Source organism: Drosophila novamexicana, unplaced genomic scaffold (genome assembly GCF_003285875.2).
Source record: "Drosophila novamexicana strain 15010-1031.04,08,12 unplaced genomic scaffold, DnovRS2.1 tig00004555-arrow-pilon, whole genome shotgun sequence".
NCBI lineage: Eukaryota > Metazoa > Arthropoda > Insecta > Diptera > Drosophilidae > Drosophila > Drosophila novamexicana.
Window position 1 is genome coordinate 2,582,157 of NW_020825052.1, and position 22,540 is coordinate 2,604,696.

At 45.7% G+C, this 22,540-nt stretch overlaps 2 protein-coding genes across 5 annotated transcripts; both read left to right on the forward strand.

The window, feature by feature from the left end:
• The first annotated feature begins 253 nt into the window (after positions 1-253).
• Positions 254-21,848, forward strand: LOC115770534 (trichohyalin). Of its 4 annotated transcripts, XM_030715836.1 has the most exons (13): positions 254-651; positions 3,239-5,302; positions 5,360-6,238; positions 6,303-6,443; positions 6,670-6,906; positions 12,596-12,721; positions 12,789-13,964; positions 14,123-14,290; positions 15,233-15,910; positions 17,379-18,071; positions 18,127-20,327; positions 20,388-20,498; positions 20,895-21,848. In XM_030715836.1, the coding sequence occupies exons 1-13, from the start codon at positions 625-627 to the stop codon at positions 21,226-21,228; spliced, it is 8,835 nt and encodes a 2,944-aa protein (XP_030571696.1). In that variant the 5' UTR covers positions 254-624; the 3' UTR covers positions 21,229-21,848. The 4 variants fall into 4 exon arrangements, with proteins under 4 accessions (XP_030571696.1, XP_030571697.1, XP_030571698.1 ...); XM_030715837.1 differs by lacking the exon at positions 14,123-14,290; XM_030715838.1 differs by lacking the exons at positions 254-651; positions 3,239-5,302; positions 5,360-6,238; positions 6,303-6,443; positions 6,670-6,906 and adding an exon at positions 8,284-8,802.
• On the forward strand, positions 9,778-11,086 carry LOC115770295 (putative odorant receptor 71a). Its single transcript, XM_030715531.1, has 3 exons — positions 9,778-10,620; positions 10,679-10,945; positions 11,005-11,086. The coding sequence occupies exons 1-3, from the start codon at positions 9,778-9,780 to the stop codon at positions 11,059-11,061; spliced, it is 1,167 nt and encodes a 388-aa protein (XP_030571391.1). The 3' UTR covers positions 11,062-11,086.
• Positions 21,849-22,540: the final 692 nt, after the last annotated feature.

Genomic DNA, 22,540 nt, shown 5'->3' on the forward strand with positions numbered 1-22,540 from the left:
TATTTAGGCTTCGCCTCTCTTTTCAATTTCCAACGACCAAAAATAAAAGACCAAAGGCCGATGGCTGGCTCTCTTAATGCCAGGCAGATCGATTCAGTTGCATTGGATTGTTGCGCTGTTACGTGCAACTGCTCCGATCGATCAGTTGCACTTTCACTTGGTGCACTTTCGGGTTCTGGAGTGCACATTTCAGAGGAGCCGGAAAAGCCACGCGATGACGATCTAACGTTTCGCGCACCCAGTTTTCTTTTTGTCTGTGTTTTTTAGTTTAGAAAAGTCAGTGCTGTTCGAATTTTACGTAAATCTTTCTCCTACATAACCTCTGTTCGTGTGAGTGTGTGTGTGTGTGTTTAGACTGAACCAAATAAAACAGAAATAGACCGCAGCACGCTTTCAAAGCAAATTCAAACCAATCAAGAACAAGAACAGCAGCCGCAACCAGTAAACGGATCTAAACAAAATTGTAGAAAAATAAATATGCATAATTGACAGTCGCAAATGCTTCCTCGGGCATTTTTGGCGGCCAAGTGTGAGCCAATTGTGTGGACATTGATAATGAATTCGGCCCAAATCGATCCGAGCAAGTGAATCATTAGTGGTCCGCCTGAGACAGACAACGACATCATGAATCTATACACAATATACGATTGGGTATGTAGCTCAAAAGTGTTGCTAAAATGTTAACAAGCCCGATTTATGCACGGAATGCCAAATATTCGCTTGAATAAAAACTACCTAAACTTAACCTGATCGCAATTAAACTTAAAATACTAATTTGGATTATTAAATGTGTATATATAAATATGGTCAAAATTGAAGTGAACCAAGGCTTGAACCAAAACCAGAGTTCCAAAGCTGAAGACGAGGCATATCTTTGAACCGTTAACGGAACGAATAACGAGTTTTCAGTTTATAGCCCTGATTCTTAACGTACCGCTTTATCTGCACGTGTGTATATATAGATATGACAATAATTTAATTGAACCAACGCTTGAACCAACAGATTCACAGATTCAAAATTCAGGTTCACGAACCAATGCTGAAGACTAGGTATATCTTTGAACCGTTAACGGAACGAATAACAAGTTTTCAGTTTTCTTAACGTACCGCTTTATCTGCACGTGCTTCCAACAACCGAAAGCTAAATGCGTCTTTGACCTTTCACTCAATAAGCTAAACAAGCCAAGGGCTCGAATCGCCCAAATCAAATAAACATTCAAATTTAGCGCCTTATCAACTGAGCGCCATCAGCCAAGCAGCCAGGCAGCATGTTGATGGCGCTCTCGTTCCCATTGGCCGCCAACATGTTGCCCACAGAAGCGTTTGCGTTCCACATTTTGTTTATAAATAAGAAATGGGAGCGCATTCGGTGCACGGAACCGCTTCGAACCGTTGCAAATTTTGTACGTTAGGCGCGCTCGCTCGGTCGCTCGCTCGCTTTTCTCTAGCTGGCTCTCTGCTGGTTGCTTGTGATTTCTTTGGATTGACTGCCTCTGACAGAGTGCTGGCTGATTTGTGAATTGGGAATCGAGCGACGCCTCCGCCGTCAGCCGTCAGCCGTGCTGAGCGTGGTATTTTATTTATAAAAGAACTTGCATTGCAGGCGGTCGTCGGTAGCTCGCCTCGAATCGCTAGATAAAAGGCGCGAGCGTGTGTGCGAAGTTGTAAAAAATAAAAAACCAACACAAAATAAATAATTGTATCTATAAAAAAAGTACAAAGTGACAACAAGCTTCATTTACGCGGCTCTTCAACTTGAATACTGCGCCCAAAGCGACCTTAACCATGAGCAAAATACATGTGAGTAGCTGACTCCTACCTTAGGACTTAGCTTAGTCTAGGGGCCGAGTAAGTAGACACAGTTGGGGCTTGGTTTAGGCCAAAGGATTAGCTGGCACATTCGTGTTAATATTCGATACATTTTTGCTGTACGAAAATCAGATCCCATCAATGGCCCCTGTTTATTGGGAGTGGCAATAGGTTATTATTATTCTACGTTCCGAATGTGTGTCACACCCCAAACAAATGCAGAGACTACCGCAACCGCGAATAAAATGAAATTTCCTCAATCAAAACCAGTCGGCGGCAGGAGCTGGAAGAATGGAATATGGCCCAAAACTTACGATTTCGCGAGACACGCACATAGAACGAAACTTTTATCGGGAACTAGTGTAACCATGGCGATGGTGAAAACTGTTATCCCGATACTGTCAAAGGACCCAAATCAATTTGCGTGGCCCGACAAGTTCAAGGACGTTCAACAGGAATCCGCGCCGTCTGCGACTCGCATAAGTCAAGTCGTTTGTACGCGTCTTGCCCCAGTTAGTTGCATTTGTTGCAGATTGACCCACATGCACTTATTTTGTAATTCTCTAGCAGAGCGCAGACGTTTGCGAAAGCAATAGGCGCATCGATCTCAATTAATGTCGAATATACATAATCTTCTAATTGGATCTCCAGCCACAGACTTTGTGGCGGATGCTCCGTCAGCTTCACACACATTTGCGTGTTACCTCACCCAGACATATCAAGTGGACAACGTTTTAATTAGTGCCCATGCTCGCAATATACTTATAAATAAACGAACCATCTGCAACTTTAATAAGTTGCAGGCGGTGATCTGTGCGTTTATTACAAAATTTAAGAATGCCTCCGATATTCTAATTATAAAAGGGCGGCCGGTAGCTGGCAACCTAATGCCACAGCTGCAATCCATCAAATAGCGCCTGAGTCAGCTGCCGCAGCGTGGGCCACACCAGATGCCACGGCATCGCACGGCCCGCCAATATACACTTGAGTTTAGTGTCAGATGCGGGTCAATTGGCTGGAGCTGCCAGCGATTGGCACGCAAATGTTGCCTAATCAATGCCGATCTCTGAACACACAGATCGTTGATGTTAGGCACAAATCTTAACATGTCGCTTCTTAACGTGTCGTAACCCCATAATCCTGACAATGCGTGCGCCGCTGTTGTGACAACATTGTCGCGTTGTTGGCGTTGAAAATGAGGTGACATCATTACGAAAATGAAATCCGAAATGATTTTATTATGGCGTCAGACCAAAAGTTTCACTGCCAAGTCGGCCAAGCAGCAATCTGTGCAAGATGCACATTAAAGAACCCAATCGTACACGTACACGAGGCAACTATTAAAGTATCTCACAGTATAAAATGTATCTTTGCTGCAAAAAGTACCCTTTTTTTTTGTAATAATAAGTTGTGCATCGTTTCATTTTAGATCACATCATTGCTCCGTACGGGCAGTGGCAGCGCGTTCTACAAGGCAATCGAAGCGCCAGAGGAGCCAGTCGGCAATCCAAAGTCATCGCCCGCTGCTGGACAGCAGCAACATAGCCAGGCGGCAGCCAGCTGCAACTATGTCGTACAGAATGTAGATGTTGAGTTTATACCAACATTGAATTTTGTGTTTCAAGCATCGGAGGTCCACAATAAATCAGCAGGCAGAGAGCACGAGCGACAGCAACATGTTGCCGAGAGAGCTCCAACAGCATGCGATAATATTGACAGTTCAGGCGCCAACTCTGATGGTGATAACGCATCGACGCACACATATATAATCTCCAGAAGTAGCTTTACGGCTGTCACCAGCTCGAGCAGCACTCCCTACGCGGTCACATCAACAGACACTGCCGAGCTACTAAGACAGCAGAACAATCTGAGTCTCACCGAGAACGACAACACGATCTCGTCGTTCAGCATCGAGCCGCCCACAAGCTCCATTACCATTGACATGGCCGAGCCACAGCAACACACAGCGGCAACAACAAGTGAGGCGACAAGCAGCGGCCATGTGGCACCAAGGATCGCCACAGCGACCACAACAACAACCTCAAGCAGCAGCATAGAAGAGGACATTGAGGAAGCGATTGAGATAAGTGAGGTGGAGGAGCAACTGCACACGAACCTAGATTCGCTGTCCGAGGCAGCTGCTTTTACTCCTGCTACTACTAAGCACGAGGACCCGCAATTAGAACAAAGTGCCAAATCCGAAAGCGGCGAAGAGGCTGCAAAGTTCCGCATTGATGATGCTCAGCTGTCTGGTGGCCAGCTGGCCCAGCATTTTCTGGTGGACGAAGAGGAAAGTGATGAAGATCATGTCGAGCCAAGCAGCCCGAAAGATCAAGCAACCACGACTGACGATGATGATGACTTTGACATTAGCCTTCCGTTGGAGCAGCGTAAGCCAGTGCACTCCCGTCACGAGGATGACGTAGATGCGTCGTCCCATGGACAGGATGAGGGGGGAGAGAGTCTTAGCAACCAGAGCACCACAGACGATGTCTCTGACTTTGTAGACGAGCCGCAACAGACAACGGAATCGGCATTAGATGCCAAAAGCTTAGCCGAGCAGGAACATGCCAGTACAATAGCATCGGCTGTGTCGGAGGTTGCCGACCATGAGTCGAAGCTGGAGGAGAGTGAGCTAGAAATAGATGCTGAGGCTCCTAGCGAACAGGATCACTCTATGGAGGAAATTGTAGCCACTAATGAGTCTATAGAAATAACCTACGATGGGGAAGAAGCAGCTGCCAGCCACTCGCAGCTGAGTGCATCCCAAAAATTGGAAATGGTAACAGATCTAGATGGGGCAAAGACACCAGAAGCACATTCTGTGGAACACCTTAATCTGCCACAAATACAAATGCCTCAAATAGTCGAGCACAGATCCGCCAAGATCCTGGAAACGCTGCATCTGCGACCCGAGCCACTGGATCTGATTACTTCAGATCTCGATGACGACGAGGATGAGGACGAGGAGTGCGAAATGCAACTGTTAAAGCTGCGTTTAATGGCCATGCACCAGCAGACGCTTTCTGATAATGGAGCCAAAGGCTCACCCACGGAGTCGCCGGCTTTACAGGAGGGTGGCAGCAGCGCTGGGAACGTGGAGCTTAAGCAGATGGAACGTGTGCCGCTGACAGAGTTCAGCAAAGATGTGCTCGAGGACATTACAGAGGAGAGTGAACGATTACTTTCCATTAGCACCACAGCGGAGGAGCCCAAATCTCTGTCCCTGGAGGAGTCAAAGACATTGCAGGAAGCCAGGCCTGACAGCAATGCAAGTCTCGTGAGCTTGAACATGTTAAAGCAGCTGGAGGCCAAGGTGCAAGACCTGCATTCGCAGCTGGAGACCAAAGACAACTGCCTGGCCTCACTGAATTTGCAACTGGAAGCGGCTCGTCGTGAGTCCAGCGCGGGTCCTGCTTCCGCTCGGGACAGCAGCTCGCTGGTAACTAACTCAACGGAGTATCGCACATTCCAAGAGGAGTTTGGTGCGCCGGTAAGACATTATTGCATAGCCCATGTCCAATAACTACTAATGCCCCCTTCTCTACAGACACTTGACATCTACGTGGAGCTGTCGCGGCGCGATGAAATAATCGCAAAGCTTACGGACTCACTGCAGCACTCTTTAAACGTCCGAAGCCAGCTGCAGTCAGACTCAGATAGGCTCGGTGAGGAAGTGCAAGCCTTACGCAGGCAGCTGCATGAGGCCATCGACACAGTCAAGCGAAGCGGTTGGCCTGACCAGCAGGCCAATGCCGGACAGCACATCTCCGAAATATCCATGGATCTGATCAGCGAAAGCGACGACGATCTGGAACGTAACTTTCTCACCGACCACGAGGATCGTGGATCCCGCAGCTCACGGGAGCGGCAGCTTTCGGTGCCAATCGATGACCTGGGCGTGGAGCCGTTGCCTCCTGAGTGGCCGCCAGCTTTTAGCAAGCAAATCGAACAGTTCCAAAAATGTCTGCTGCCCGGCGAGCTGCGCCCGTTTCTTTTAGTGCAGCGTAAATTTGACGACTATCTAGCGCAGCAGTTGGCGCAGTGCCGGGATCAGTGCGCGCAAGAACTCAAGATCAGCCGTGATCAGTGGGAGAGCGAGAAATTGGCAAGCGAGCAGGCCCAGCATGTGGCACACACTAAACAAATGGAGGAACTGCGAAAATACTTTGAGAGCCGTTGTGCCGACCTAGAGAAACAGTTTTCCGATGATGTATTCTCGCATAAGTCCCAGCATCTGGCCGGCGACAGCTCCTCCGAGTGCTCGGAAGTAGAGCAGCTGCCCGAGGAAGCCGCCTCCAAGGAGCCGTCTCCGCGCAAGCGTAAACGCGCCGAGCTACTGCTCAGTCCCAGCCATCGCCAAATAACGCCCAGTGGACTGGATTCCCTGGGCGAAACAGCGCCCACTTTAAAGGAAACTAAAGACAATGTGAGCAAACATGCAGTTAGCTTATTGTAGCCAATAATGAAATCAAATATAAATATGTTATCAGATATCGCAGGAAATTGCGGACCTCAAAATATTCTATCAAACGCACATTCATGAACTGAAGCGCTCCCACGCCGACCAGGTGCGCAAACTGACAGAGCGTCTGAGATTCTACGAGCGTCGTCAAGCAGATGATGACTACTTGGTAAGTTTTCACTTAAATTGAGGCATGCTTCTGTCTTTGTATGAAACTAACACAAAGCTTCAAATGTGATTAACTTTTTGAGTCTCATATATATGGGATTACCTGCGTCCGTCAATTGACCAGCTGCTAACTGCATGTTCTTTCTTGTTTCTTTACTTTTATAACCCAATAAACAACATAACCAAACTGTAACTACCTGGCACGGCCACAACTAACCTGCACACAGCCAACCCACAATTCACCGCCTACCTGCCAAAAAGCCAGCCAAGATACATTGGATGTGGCGCCCACGCCTGTCCAAAATCCAAACAGTTCGCTGATCATTATCGACGAGGATGAGTTGAACCTGAATAACGAATCGCAGGTGATACGGCGCATCATTGAGGAGTACGAGCGACGGCTGCAGGAGCAACTGGCGCTGGCACGCCAGGACATTGCCACCGAGCTGGAACAGCAGATACAGGTGAGGTGTGGAGCGTGGAGCGTGGAGCGCACATGCATGTGGTTGGCTCTTCACTGCGCTGCTCTTTGACAACTTTACAACTTGCCGCACTTCCGTGCATGTTCTGCATGCTGTGTGTGATTCACCAAGCTGCGTCTGTAATTCTCGTAACCAAAATTATTTCTGTCCACTCGTTCAATGAAATTTCACGCACCGCGCGAAAATCGTGCAAAATTTTGTCAGGTCGCCAAAAAGAAAAACAGCAGCGAAACGTAATTAATTTTCCTGTGTGGAGTTCTTCGGCTTTACGTGTGGCCACACAAATGGCACACAGATCCTATAGTTGGGCAAAGATCATTTCAGTTAGCTGACACAAAGTGATCATTAAACAACAACAATTTCTTCGCTTTCCCTTTTCTTGCAACTGATTCGTAATTGAAATAAATCTGTTCTTGGAGCAGCTATTTTAAGGCCAATGTCAACGATCCCAGTCGAATGTGTGGACGTGTGTCAACCCTTTCCCGACTCCACTTCCAGCCAGAATGTTCTGAAGCGGATTTATGGCGACAAGTGAGATAATTTCTGTATAACTTAATGGAATATCCGGAAGAGTTTGTCATCGTAACAGTAGAATCTTAACAAGAGCTTCAAGTAGGGTCTCATCTGTGTAGAGGCAAATTGAGGACAACTAAATGTGTGTCACAAATATGTTCTAACAAAAAAATATATTTTTATTTACATTGTGCACATGCATATATACATATACACATACGTATGTATGTGTGGTATTTGTTTGTTTGCCAACAAAATTTAGCAGGCATTTTTCAGTTCGTTTATTTGCTTGTAGTATGCATACATATGTATGCATGTGTGTATCCATGTGTGTATACGCCAATTTATCGTACAAACTAAACATGTGCTTTACGTTGAAATATTCATAAACAAGCGTCTGGCTATGCAACCACTTCACATAAACGAAAGATTGTCCCAGCCTAATAAAGGCCGGCCGGAAGTGCGAAGGGTAGTCCGGCTTAGAATTAATTAACTTCGCCGAATTATTGGTACATATATTTAGAAGTGTCGACAAACGAGTGAAATTACACGCATGCACATGCACATACACATTAATATACACATACATATTTACATGTGTGTGTAAGTGCAATAACAGTGCGTAGCTCACCGTCCAAAATTAACGAACATAAATTTAAATTAATCTCAACACGCATACAAGCACACCAGTGCGGACAAGCAGTGCAGCGCGCACTGCTTTGCCCACACGAAGCAAATGCTCTCACTCTCTCTACCGCTCTTGTTCGACCGTGCCGATCTTTATTAAATGGCCTGTTTGCTTGAATCGCCTGCTCAGTCTTTTCCGTTACTTCAAGGCGTACGTATGTTAAATCGCGTTGTGTGTACGAGGTGCCGAATTATAGATACAAATGTATATGTAAATACGCGAACAGAAGTGAACATACATATACATATACCTATTATAAATACATATGTGCATAAGTGAATTAGCATAAAAACATGTGTGTTTATAAAATCTTCATATAAAGTGAATAATTAAATACAATACAAACGATAAATCAACAATAGCACAATACATACACAGACATATCTGTGTACATATGTAGATACAATTGAAAATTGAATTGTTATGCTGCTCAAGTTCTATGACATCTGCATAACTGTGTGCGTATGCGTGTAGTCTTCAAATAAATATACATATACATACATATGTGTGTGTGTGAACAGTCAAACGTTCATTGATTAAATCAAGTGTGTGAGTGAATTCGCGAGAACTAACTACAATTCAAATCTAACGGTTATATGGTTGGCGTCTTTCAAAAAAAGTAGCATACATACATGCATATAAAGGGGATTTTTGGATTTGAAAGAGCTACTAAGAAAGTAAGAGCATATAAATTATTATAATTAAAGTTACAAATTATAAGAGTTATTGAAGAAATCAAGTAGCACTGATCCCAGATTCTCCTTGTTCAGAATAAACTGTATATTAAATGATTGGTCTATAAGAAAGAATTAAGCTTGTTGCGGTCGGGTGCAACCGACTGTGCAATGCTCTGTTAACAGACCAAAAAAACATAAATTTTTAAACTTTCACTAGAAAAGAATGACTTGTGAAATTTGCAAGGACGGAGATGGGCATGCTACGATATATTTATTTAAATTTAAAAATGTGGAAGCGTTTTCGCTTTCTTGTAGCCAAAATAAATTGTATAATGGCTATGCATGAATATATATTTTAGGTTGCATAAAGTTGCGATCTTACAGACAGATCGACAAGCAGCAAGCCAAACATTGAACAAAACCAATATGCTCTTCTTAACTTTTGGGAATAGAGTGTAAAATATACAGCACATGCATGTGTACGAATGTATCATGTATACTCTGATCGATCCCAAAGTTCTCAGTAAGAGACCCACCCAATCACAAAAACCCTGAGTAAACAGTAAACACTTTTAGCTTTTGACGTGCTCCAAAACTAGGAAAAGTCGTTGCCCTTTTCCAAAACCATAAACACTATTCCTCTGTCAGGCAGTCGCAGCATGTGATGTTATTTTTGGTTAAGGCGCAAAAATTTGGTTTTCAGTTGGTGCCTATTTTGGAAAGTTGTTCTATTTATAATGCGACACTCGGCTCGGAGTAGAGTACTCATTCTGCATGTGCATTCGAATCTCTTGAACGGAGTGCGCTAACCATTTGATACTGATATCGATTTTCTCATTAACTAAATTTTCTAATTGATTTTTAATTGAATGGCTGACACGCCCACAAAATGAAGCAATTGGCAAGCCAATTAGCAGCAGGCGCTGCCTATATAAGACCATTTTTCTGGACCCTCAATCCAAGTACACAAGGACCATGAGTTCTGACAACATAAAGGCTTCGCGAATTTTGGTGCGCATTCTTGGGTCTTGTGGACTGTGGCCCAGCCAAGGCTCATCCGGATCCACGAAATGGATACCCGGATGCAAACGCTTTCAGCCACTTGCGATTCATTTCATTGTGACCTTTACCTTCACGGGCATGATGTGGATCGAGGCTTTGGGAAGCGACGACTTCGAGCACTGCACCGACGTGCTTTTCATCACGCTGACGATGACGGGGCTGGTGGCTAAGATTTTCAATAACTGGCGTCACGCTCACATTGCCCGCGAGCTGCTTCAGGAATGGAGCACTAGCCGGCAGTTTGAAGTTCGAGCTGGGCAGGAGCGCGATATGTGGGAGCATGAACAGCGCAGGTTCTCAAGAGTCGTGCTGTTATACTGTTTCTGCAGTCTGGGCGTGGTGCCGTGCATCTTCATATCGTCGGCGGTCAACTATCCCAATGAGCTGCCGTTTTGGGTGTGGGTGCCCTTTGACTGGCAGCAACCGGCCAAGTTTTGGTACCTTTTCGCCTATGAACTTTTCGCTGTGCCATTTACGTGCCTCTGCAACATAACAATGGATCTGCTCAACTGTTACCTTATGCTGTATATCTCCCTCTGCCTCCAATTGCTGGGAATGCGCATGGCTGCACTGACTCCCGCAGTTCACGGGAACTCTGAGCGCCAGCTGTTCGCACAGCTCGTGGAGGTGATTAGGCTTCACAGTCGCGTCAAGAGCCACGCCAAGAAGGTCCAAATCTTCATTTCGAATAGCACGCTCATTCAGATCTTGCTCAGCGCCGTAATACTGTGTCTCTCCATCTACCGCTTGCAGATGGTAAGTGCGCAGGCTACGTGGTCAAGTGTCTATGTTCAATCTGTTCGTTCCTTGCCAGCTTAATGTACTGCAGGCTCCGGGCATGTTCGCAGCTATGACGCAGTATCTATTCGCAATGACCATGCAAATCTTTCTGCCCAGCGTTTATGGCAACGAAATTACCCACAACGCAGATCAGTTGCCCAACGCGCTCTACAGTTGCCAGTGGCCGGACATGTCGAAACGTATGCGTCGTCTAATACTCTGTTTTTTTATCTACTTGAATCGCCCGATGGCCCTTAAAGCCGGTGGTTTTTTTGAAGTGGGTCTCCCACTTTTCACCAAGGTACCGACCATTTGCATTAGTTAGACTGGGTTTTACATTCTAATGCTACTTTTTTACAGACCATGAACCAAGCTTATAGCCTTTTGGCCTTGCTTCTTAACGTCAACAGCAAATAAAAGACGTTCGATGTGAACGAGTCTTTAACTTTGCGAATAAATCACAAATTTAAACGAATTTATATGCACATATGAATAGCTTTGTAGTTTCAATTCAAATAAATGGAGAAAACTAAGATCCTCAGGCAATACGCCCTGTTATTGAAAAGATTGCATACAGGAATATATCTCCCACCTTTTTAAAGCTTTTTTATTTACATTAATTATTTCCTGGATATCTATAATATATCATTATTGTCTGCAGCTTTCATAAGCTAAGGGAAAGGTAAAAAGACAACTTATTCTGAAAATCGATACTTATAGATTTTGGAACTATCAAATAATTAAAATAAGTGTGTCATCGGCTTGGACAATCCAAGTACCTATAATTGAAACTTGAAGACGGACATGACTAGATCGGCACAGTTATTGACCTCCGACCGTTTCCTCTGTGCGTATTACAACATTTCCCAAAAAGTAGTCCCATTTCTTTTGAACCTAATTTCAAGGAGTACAGGGTATGAATATTTTTATCCAAGTTGTTCAAGGCATATTAATAGAATATGCATTTTCACACATCTACGTCTGGAACAATTTAGTCGGAACAATCAAATTTCCTATGTTGGTTTTTCGGATATCCTGTGCTGAGCAGGTTTATTTTGTTTTTGCATAAAAACGAAATGGATTATAAACACGAATTTATGACGTATGCACTTTTGCACACATGTTTCATATTGTTTTCTGCGTGTTTTTGTTTATTAAATGATGTTCGTATGTACCTAAAGGCCGCCTATAAGGGTATCTTCTAGTCGTGCACTCCCGATTCTTACTTAAATTTTCAATGCGCCATTCTCAGCAGCACACCACATGAGAAAAGTAGGTATACGAGGAAACCAAAGTAAATAAATAAGTTAATCAGAGAGCTGGAAAATATTAATCAGCTGAGAGCACGACCCCAGTACCAGAGATAAGGCGTTAAGAACTGCAAATGTTCAATCTACTTTAAATTACTTTTATTTGAATTTAATTCAGCCTCTTTTTTAATTTAAAAACATTTGACACTTGATGCAGCTGCCACTGCTGCTGCTCTTCAACTTACCCTTTCCCTTTCCACGATTGTGGCATGTTTATTGAGATTTATGTTGCACCCTCCCACAACTACAATCGAACCATTCTCGGGGCAACGTCGCGACTTGTCGATGATGATAAACAAAAACGCGGCGAACACCCACTCGACTTTCCCTCCTTGTCTGATCAGATGTAAGACCAAAAATTGAGAATGTGTAGCGTAAACGTTTAACACCATTTCTCTGCCATGAACATGTAAATGTTTTGCTTTGATATGACTATAAACAATAAATATTTATGTCCTGTTGCGATGAAATGCAGCTTTTCGAAGAACTGCCTGTCCACCGATCCATTGATCTGGTCGTATATGTGTCCAATATGCCAGCAACTGGTGCACCAGACTTTCACAGACTGTGAATCTTATGAATTTTGTTTATATACAAGTTTGTTTTCATTATTAATGTCCATGTCTAAATTGATTTTGCAGAGTTTGTTGTCGGAGAGCGCAGTCGACGACCAACATTGGCCCAAGGAGCTAATACTGTTACGAGAGAAGTTTACGGCCAAGAGTCAATTGGAGATAACCCAGTTGAATATAAAACATGCCGAAGAGGTGAGTCCTTCAAGTCTCTAATATGAATATATCCCTCTATTAAAACCCTCATCAAACTAATCCACAGATGGCTCGCATGAAATTGGAATATGAGAAACAGCTCAACCGCAAGAACAAGCGGCATCTGACTTTCGATTCGGGACGGGACTTGGAGCTGATTATTAACGAGCGCGATGGATTGCGGCAACTATCGAAGAGCTTCCGCAGCGTGCTCAGTCGCCTGGCCAAATGTGTGGCCAATTGCGAGGGCGACCTCAATGCAACGCTCTCCGAGGAAATGCAGCGCATACTAACCCAGAGTCGCAGCCAAGAAGGGGGCGAAGATCTAGAGCACACGCTGAGTAGCTCCTTGCTGCAGGGTTCGTTCAACAACACAAAACACCTGCGCCTGGTGCCTGATGTGCACAGTCTATTGGAGGTGGTTGAGGATCCCAGTCTAGTGCAGTTTATCGACAGCAAAAATAGCGATGATCAAAACGATTACTTTGATCTGGGTGATTGCCTAGAGCGCTTGAAATCGGAGGCCGCCTACCTGCTGCAGCTGTCCGAGGATCTGGATAGGCAGCGCGCCAACGAATCTGTGGAGCGACAGGATGAGCCTGAGAAACAGGAGCACGAATTGTGCTGCGAAGCCGAGGACGGTCTGAAAACTACAGCGCCAGTGCCACCAACTCAGCAGCAGCTGCTCCACGAGCTACTGCGCACCAGCTCGCTGAATGATCAGCATCTGGGCGTGGCACATCAGCGCAAGAGCAGCAACGGCGCGCAGATGATTAAGCCGCTCAGCTCGCTGCCGCTTGATCTGCAGCAAAATGCGGGCAACGCCTCCGAACTCAGTTTTCAGCTAGTGGAGCTAAAGAATCGCCTGGTCAAATCGGAAACGGATCGACAGAATCTGCAGCAGCAGTTAACGCATACTATAGACCGTAATGCGGAGTTGGGTCAGGAGCTGCAGGCGCTGCGCGATCAGCTGTCGCAGTTGAACTCGTTGAACCATACCGATTATGCCGAGGGCTACGGCCTGGGCGACATGAAGAGCCCGCAAGCGCTGGATCAATCGTCGGCCAGCTTTGTGCAACTCCAGGAGAGGGCACGTCATCTGCTGACCTCGCCCACGCAGCAGCAGACGCAGGAGCAGGGCAATGCAACAGTTCTACTGCTCCAGATGATAGAGGACTTCTGCCGCGAGGGCGATAAGGTGGTCGAATCTGGCAAGAAGGACCGCGAGGATCTGCAGTCACAGGTGAGTTACACTGTAGACAGTTGTCGTAATTACCGATCCCTGTCATGTTGTTGAGTGCCTAACGCATGATCAGTAGATTAGCCGTTGAGCGCGTCTAGTTTTAAGCAAAGTACAAGCATAGGTTATTACCTCCCATCCATGCTAAACCACCACAACAGATCGATACCGCCGACAAACAGCTAAAGGCCACGCGGCAGTTCCTGGAAGAGCAGGCCGCCGAGCGCGAACAGGAGCGCGATGAGTTTCAGCGCGAGATTGAGCACTTAAAATTGCAGCTGCGCGACAAGGAAAAGGAGCGCAGCTCTTTTGCCAATGCCTCTGAGGAGGTGAGTGCCCTCCTGTCAAGGGTCTTTCAGTCATATATTACTTATGATATACTACTTATGATTTGGGATTGGTTAAATGTTTTTTTTCGTTTCGTTTGGTTTGCTATTGTTCTATTTCTTCTACTGGACTATTTTGCTGATACTTTTTGTATTTTATAATGTGATTTTGATTTGAATGTTGGCATAGGTCAAAAGGTCTTATGAATAGTTTAAGTTTCCTATACCTTCCTTGCAACGATACCTAAAACAAACTACACGCTTACTATTTACAAACTGATATCAAAAATGCACAAAATATTACACAAATTGGCTAAATCTCACTTTTCTGAAGTACTTGATAAAACTTTAAAGCAAACAATTGACTGCTCAAAAAATAACAAAAAGCACCTGTTGTGCGTTTTTCAAAATATAATCCAATCGGAGGCCTAATGTACCCCCTCTGGTGAACATTCCATCTGGTTTTTTATATCGAAGTCAAGGGCAGCATGATTGTCTGATATATACACACGCACTAAATGTATCTTTCGTAAGCATGTGCCGATGTATTTATAGATACAATAGCAGAAAGCAATCATTTGGTAGCGCGGGAGTCATTTAATTTTCTTGCGTTTGCAAAATGTTTTACACACACAATATTTATTCTGGATATGCACTAACAATAAATGTTAATAATAATTATTTCAATTCCAATCGTACTTCCTTGCATGCTCACACAATAATAACAATAACAGTAATAATAATAACAACAATCTAATCTATTTCCAATATACCTAAAAAAAAAAAAAACCTAACTGCACCTGAAATTGATATGCACCACAAACATTTAAGTTGAGGGTAGTAAAGGAGAAGCATGTAAGTTGCCACGCCCAGTCCCACGCACTTGATTAGCTTATAGGAAAACATTACACTGTTCCCATAATTATGGAATATTCCTTCCAACAGTATGCTCAGCTGGAGACGCAATTGCGCGAGATGAGCCAACAGCTGGGCGAGTCGAATGCCAAAGGGGACAAATTGGAAGTGGAACTGAAGGCGTCCATTGACAAGATCTTTGTGCTGCGCGAGATTATCTCTGAGCTGGAGACACAGGTGCAGACCAAGGCGCTCAACGAGCAGGTGCTGGACGAGAAGGCTAAGCAGCTGGAGGATTATGTTAAAGTACAAATGTGCTCCAATGATGCACTGCAACAGGAGGTGCACAGCCTGAAGACAGACATAGGCGAGGGCTATCAGACGCGCATCCGCCAGCTGGAAGAAAAGTTGCAGCAGGGACTGCCCTCTGCCGAACAAAGCATGGTGCTCAATCAGGTGACAGAGCAGCTGCTTTTTATTGAAACAACTTTGGATCAAAAGACTAAGACACTGGAATCGCTGCACAACTCCAACACGACCTCCAACTCGTGCAGCCTCAGCGCCACAGAGGATGTGTCTGTCCACGGTGGCAACAAGCCGTCAACGGCTGCTCCCACAACCGAAGGCTCACCCAAGCACTCGCTGACAGTGGAAGGGGTGCAGCGCGTGGTCGAGAAACTGGACAGGCATACGCGGGTCGAAGAGGCTGCCATCAAGCGCATGCGTGATCTAGAAATGCAAGTCACCCAGATGCGCAGTGGCTGTGTGGTGAGTACAAATTATTCTGCAAAGCTTTTGTGGTGAAAAATCAGAATGTGGTTGTTGTCTTCACTAAGCGCAGTCAATAAGATAAATCTCGCCTCAAATGCGAGAAATTAGCTTTTTCGTTTATTTAGCAGTGGAATAAGATTCTACCCGGGAGCAAACGGGCGTCTGTTAATTGTTTCTAAACCATAAAAACAGAATTATAATTTGAAAGTCGGTTTAACGAGGCACCACAGTTTGCGATGCACTGTGCTATAACTAGAGTGTTCCCTCGGTGTGCTATAATCGCACAGTTTTTGATCGATTGTGCTATAATTACAGTTTTGAGGGAAATTGTGGGAAGATCAGAGTCTAAATTTGTAAATTTGAATTCTGCGGTTGTTCGGCATGGTTCGCTGTTTCGCCTCGTTCAGTTGCCTGTCGAGTGTCTCCCGCGTCGCACATGGCGATACTTGGGTTTTATTTGTCGGGTTTCTTTCAAAATGGTTGATAAATCATAAGTTAATTAAATTTGCTTAATAAATATTAATAATAGTGGCAAAGTGTCAGGTTGTTGCGCTCAAAATATGCGCCCAACTTCAACATGGTTCCAATTCGAGTGAGTTATACGAATTTGAATACACAGTCTCGTTTTTATAGAAGCGTTGACAAGTGGCACACAATTGAAACTCAATTGGTATGCGTAGAATTTGTTAATAAACATATGCATACATAAACAAATTTGTATACATAATTCAGCTTGCACATAGTATACATACACGAATTATAATAACAAGGTTAGAAAAGTACACAAGCGATTTCGTACTAGCAGTACATACAATTTCGTATATATATTGGCCTATGTTTAACGTTATTTAGGGCATCATTATGTAGGAAAAAGTTGCTTAGAAAATGACACAAGCTCAGTCAAAAATAGGCGCACCCGTCATCCCCTGTCAGCTTCATTCATTTACCCGGTTTGTGCTACTTTTAGAGGTGCATTCCCATCAGCTAAAAGCCTACATATTTTTTCCCAAATAAATCACGGGAGGCCCCTCAGTCGCACCTGGTTCGATCTATAATTTAACGCCTGAGTTAGGCACACGCACTTTGTTTACAATATGCACCATGCCACAAGAACCTTGTTGAAAGACAAATACTCGAGACTAAAGGACAAGGACTGTTTGAATACATTTCTTTGTTTCGGCACCCTGGGTAAGCGGGAAAGCGGGGGCAGAGGGCAGAGTATGCCCGCATCAGCACACTAAAAGCCGCTTGGAATGATACAGACACAAATACCGACATATTGTGGAGATACAAGTGCGAGTCACATCTGTGCTGCATCATTTGAATGCTTTCAATTTATCTTAATTGAAGTTCTAAAGGGGCGGGGAAGGGGGGTGGTAGTGTGGGGACAGATGCGACCGGCCGTTGACTGCCAAACGATTTTGCACTCAAAAATTGACCATAACATTTGCATTTGCATTTGCAGGAATTGCAGCATGAGCGGGACTCGTTGCAGGGTCGCATCGATGAGCAGACACATCGCATTTCGACGCTACAGAAGCGTCTGGAAGAGCAGCGCCAGCGTGCCGAGCAACTACATCGAGCGGGCACCTCCGATCTCAACACTCGTGTTCACGAGCTCCAGAGCGAGGTCCGCAATCTTGGCGAGCAGCTGTCCGCGCGCGATAAACAAATGGCCACCATGCAGCAGCAGCTGCAGCGCAGCAAAGATGAAATTGTTCGCCTTGAGGCAGAGCTCGCTACACGCACTCAGCCGGACCGCAGTCTCGTCGAACGGCTGGAGGCGGATGTGCTGCAAAAGGGCAAAGAGCTGCAAAAGCTCCAGGAGACGATGCGCACTGAGATGGTCAATCGCCTAGCGCTACCCGATCTGATGGAAACTATGCTGGCTGATAAGAACGACGAGATTGACCATTTGCAGGCGCAATTGGAAGCAAAGGAGCGCGAGCTACAGGCGGCCAAGGACGTCAGCCAGGCTTCCTCGCCGGCTGCCGGCAAACAAGATGCGAGTGCTAAGCACAGCGCTCGAACTCTAAGCGATATTGGCTCGATTACCGAATTTCCTGAGCCGGATGTCGAACGGCGGGCAGAGAACCGCAGTCTCCATGTGCCACTTCAGCTACCCGAGGCTGCGGGCGGCTTCCTGCACCAGACAATGGTAAGTGGACAAGGGTTGGCGTGCTGTTTTTTGCATTACAATCGATTTCTTGCAGGAAACCTCGAAGGAAGCTGTCGCGAATCTCACGTACAAGCGCACTGATGACTTGAGTGGCTTTGTAATGGCCCATCCTGTCAACACGTTCGAGCACCCACACTACTTTCAGGTGCCCAATGCTCTCGGCGTGACCGCTCAAAACAGCGGAGACCTGACACCTGGCTTGGTGCCTCGACAGATCAATTTCTCGAATTTAACAGAGGACTCCAAGATGAAGACGCCCAGCCTGCTAATGCAGACACCTGAGTTGCCCAAAGCGATAGCGTCGCCGGAACTGCAGCAGCTAAGGCAAAAGCTATCGGCACTAGAAGAGGAAAAGCATCGACAAAAAACCGAACTGGAGACGAATCTTTTACAATTGCAGGAGCAACTCTCCAACGAGAAGCAGCAGGTGGAGAGGCAGCAAAAGCTACTTCGGGACCGCGAGGAGAGTGAGAAAAAATATAGGCTGCGCGTAGAGTCGCTGGAGGAAAAAATTTTAGAGACTGCCGCCCAGGGGGCAGCCGATCGAGAAACGCTACGAAGAGAGCTGAATTTAGTGAGTGCGGCGCATGCACAATGCGAGCAACAGCATCGGGATGAGGCTGCGGCCCGAAAGCGTGATGTTGAGACACTTAATGCAGAGATAAAGGCCAAGACGGAGCGTAATCGAGAGCTGACCGAAACATTGCAGGCCGCACAGCAGCGCAGTGAGGAGCTGCAACAACAGGTGCACGCCTTGGAACGTGATCTGGAGCGACTGAGGAACAGTGAGCAAAGCTCCAAGCAGTATTCGGTAGATGAAATCGCACAGCAAGTGGAAAAGGAGCTCAACTATTCAGCGCAGCTCGACTCGAATATACTCAAAGCTATTGAAAGCGAAGAGGAAAACAATTTGGACAAGTTGCACCAAAAAGAAGTCCAGACTGATGCCACTCCTGCCTCAGGAAATGCAAACGGACACGGCACTGACGACGAAAACTATACCGGGGAACGCGAGCTGCTAAATCAATTGGAGGCAGTCAGGGCTCAGTTGGCTGTGGAGCGGGAGCAAACTGAGACGCTGAGCAAAGAGCTTTTGGGCGAGAAACAGCATTCGCAGGAAATACAGGAGCAGGATGTGCTGATCATCGAGGCAATGCGTAAGCGCCTGGAAGCCGTACTGGAGGCCGAAGACGACCTACACAAACAATTGGACATGGAGCGCGACCGGTGCGACAGGCTACAAACACAGCTTACTTCACTGCAGCGGGCCGAGAGTAGGCGCAGCAGCTTGCTATTGAAGTCGCCCACAGACTCGCCCCGCAAATCACCTCGCGCGGATTTCGAGTCTGAGCTGTGCGACAGATTGCGCAGCGAACTTAAGTTGCTGACCGCCCAAAACGAGCGAGAGAGGGAGCGCTCGGCGGATGCGCAACGCAGCAGCGAGCGTGAGCGCCAGCGCTATGAAAAGGAGCTCCAGGAACGCGTGGCCTATTGTGAGCGGCTCAAGCAGGAGATGGACAAGCTGGCACGCGACAAGGAATCGGCCGAAATGGAGCTGGAGCACTTCAACGAACGCCTCACATTGCAAGCCAACGAAATTGAGAGTCTGGAAGCGCGTATGGTGACACTACAAGAATCGGAGACGCGTCGCGCCAACACACGAGCTCGACAGCACCAGGAGCAGGCCAAACTGCAGGCAGAGATTCACGAGCTCAAGTCAAAGCTACTGGCTGCCGAGTCGACTAGAGAAAACCTAGAGCAGAAGATCTCCCAACTGCGCTTCGATGTGGCCCGCTCAGCACAGCGTGAGTCGAAGTTGTCGGAGGCCTTAGTTCAGGCCAACGATCGGCTGGCCCACAGCACGGAAGACACAGTGCCGGCACAGTTTCTGCAAAAAATGAAGGAGATCAACACGCTTCTGGCGGAGAACACACAGGAGAATCGACAGATGGCCGAAACTGTGCAGTACCTAGTGGGCGAGCGCATTGCGCTGCAAAAGAAGTGCGAGGAGCTCGGCGGCAATGGTACGGCACACGTCAGCGAGCTCGAGGATCGCTGCCGGCAGCTGCTGGGCCGATATCTGCGAGTCGAGAGTCATCGCAAAGCGCTCGTTTATCAGAAGCGTTACCTCAAGCTGACGCTGGAGAGCTACCAGGCGAGTGAGCAATTGGCGCTACAAAACATGGCTGGTGGCAAGCCGAACCAGTCGCGGCTCACCAAAAAGAAACTCTTCAAGTAAGATGCATACAAAATGTGACTGGGTTAACTCCATTACTAACGTGCATTTGATTTCAGGACTGTCGCACTGGCCATTATCGCCATACAACGCATCAAGTACATTGGCCGCATTTGGCACACCGGCAAACGGATCGTGAGCAAATCCGTGTTTACAATAACGCAGCAAAGGTGAGCAGAATCATGAGATATTGAAGAACTTAACAGAGATTTGTTGTTATTCTTGATCATAAGCCATTGCTCTCATTGTTTTCTCCCGTGTAGCGCTAAGCTGCCCCTAGTGACAGTCAATATGAGAGTCAAGTTGAGCAAAGGCGATTCCGCCCATAAATAGTTACTCAGAGGTCTGCTCTACCTGCATACAATTTGATAGCACTCCTTTTCACTTAACACCAAAAAATTGTTATAGCATCAGCAACTCGTTGCAACATTTAAAGTATTTAGATTATTTTCCTCTTTTCCTGTTGATCATAACTTTGTAGAACCTCTTTCCACTCTTATTGGCTCTTTCACTCTCCCGCACTCTTTGCTTTCTACACACACTTACTGATGCCCTTCTCCTTGCAGAGCTGGCCCGTGTCTCAATCTAAATGTGCCGACGTCTCCACGGCCCGTGGCACATCAGAATGCTAACTTGAACAGCAACTCGCCCACCAGCTCAAACAACATAGGACGTTTGAGTTATGCGCCCGCCTCCCCATCCCTTGCACCAGCTGTGAACTTCAGCAGCTTGCAGCCCATCGTACTAGCCCACGACTACACCTTGCAGACGCCAGCCCTGCTAAATAATAATAACAATACTAACAACAATAAGAATGAAAGCGCCCTGCCCTCGCTGACTAGTCTGGACTGGCCGACAACAACACAAAAAGCAAAACGCGTGCATTCGCGACACCATTAGTGAATGCAATTGAAACATGGAAGCGTGCTCAAAATATTAGATTGTTAAGAGATCCCGTTCGTAAGACAGCCATTAATGATAGTAGATGTGTATAACTGCGGCCTATATTAGTGTTAATGTTATATTCCTGCTAACTGTACGTTTTAAAATGTTGTCTAGTTATGAACTACTTGTAAGTACCTAGTTAAGATCCAAAAATCCTCACCAAGCCCAACATAATACACGAATGTTAAAGTTAAAGCAAGCATGTACCCGCTAATTATAATTTATAATTTTAAACCCTTGTAGATCTGATCCTATCTTAATCCCAGTATTTATATGTGTAAGACCTTTCGTTTAATTACTTACCCAAGTACCCGCCACTTGAACTACCTTAATTACGTTTAATTTATGGACCTGTGCGACTGTCTTTGATTGTTTTTAAGCTAATTAAAGCTAACTTATGCATATTCTAAGGTATCCGTTTTTTATCATTTGACTTTGTCCGTGTTTGGCAACTAGATACTGAAACATATTTGGAATGTGCCTTAGTTGTGCGAGAGGGGCTAATTTAGCATTTAATGTTAAACTTGTAAGAACATCCTTAAGAGAAGTTTCAATAAAAATATGTTAGTTATCTAACCTAAATTGCGAAGATATCTGTGTTTCCCTATGGAGGGGCAGCAAAGATTGTTTGGGAACAAAGAGCACCTGCAACAGGTTATTGAAAAGGGAGGCGGGCGGAATGGACAGCGACTGTAGCGCGCTCTTTGGGGCTGCCACAAGGCAAATGCCTTCGGGATGGACGTCAATCCAAATTTAACCCCTAATGCTGATTGCTGCATAGACAGTCGAGACAATTACCGGCCAGCCACGTTATCAACAAAATGTACGCAACACGAAGCTGTCCGTAATCTCTGACTGATAACAGGCGAAAGCTTTTTGCCGACTTAGCGCCACGCGAAGCCCTTGCCCAAAGGAGCTTTTTGCGAGCAACACGAACGATGGTGACAACATTTCTAGCATATGGTAGCATTCTATGGCGTATCGGCTACCATTATATATCCTGGCGTTGTGGCAAGCAGTTGGAGTCTGGCACGCAAAGCGCTAGATGTTGTTAACATTTCATTTGTGCATCGAGCAACTCAATTTGTTTACCACTCGAATACAAACAGCATTTTTTAAAAATATTAAAACATTGTCAATTGTGTCAGAAAAGTGCAATTGTTTCTGTGCATAAATCAAATTTGTGGGTTTTAGAAGGAGATGAAATTAAAATAACTTTACAGCAGTTGCAAAACAATTATGTTCCGCAGACGTCCAATTTGCATTA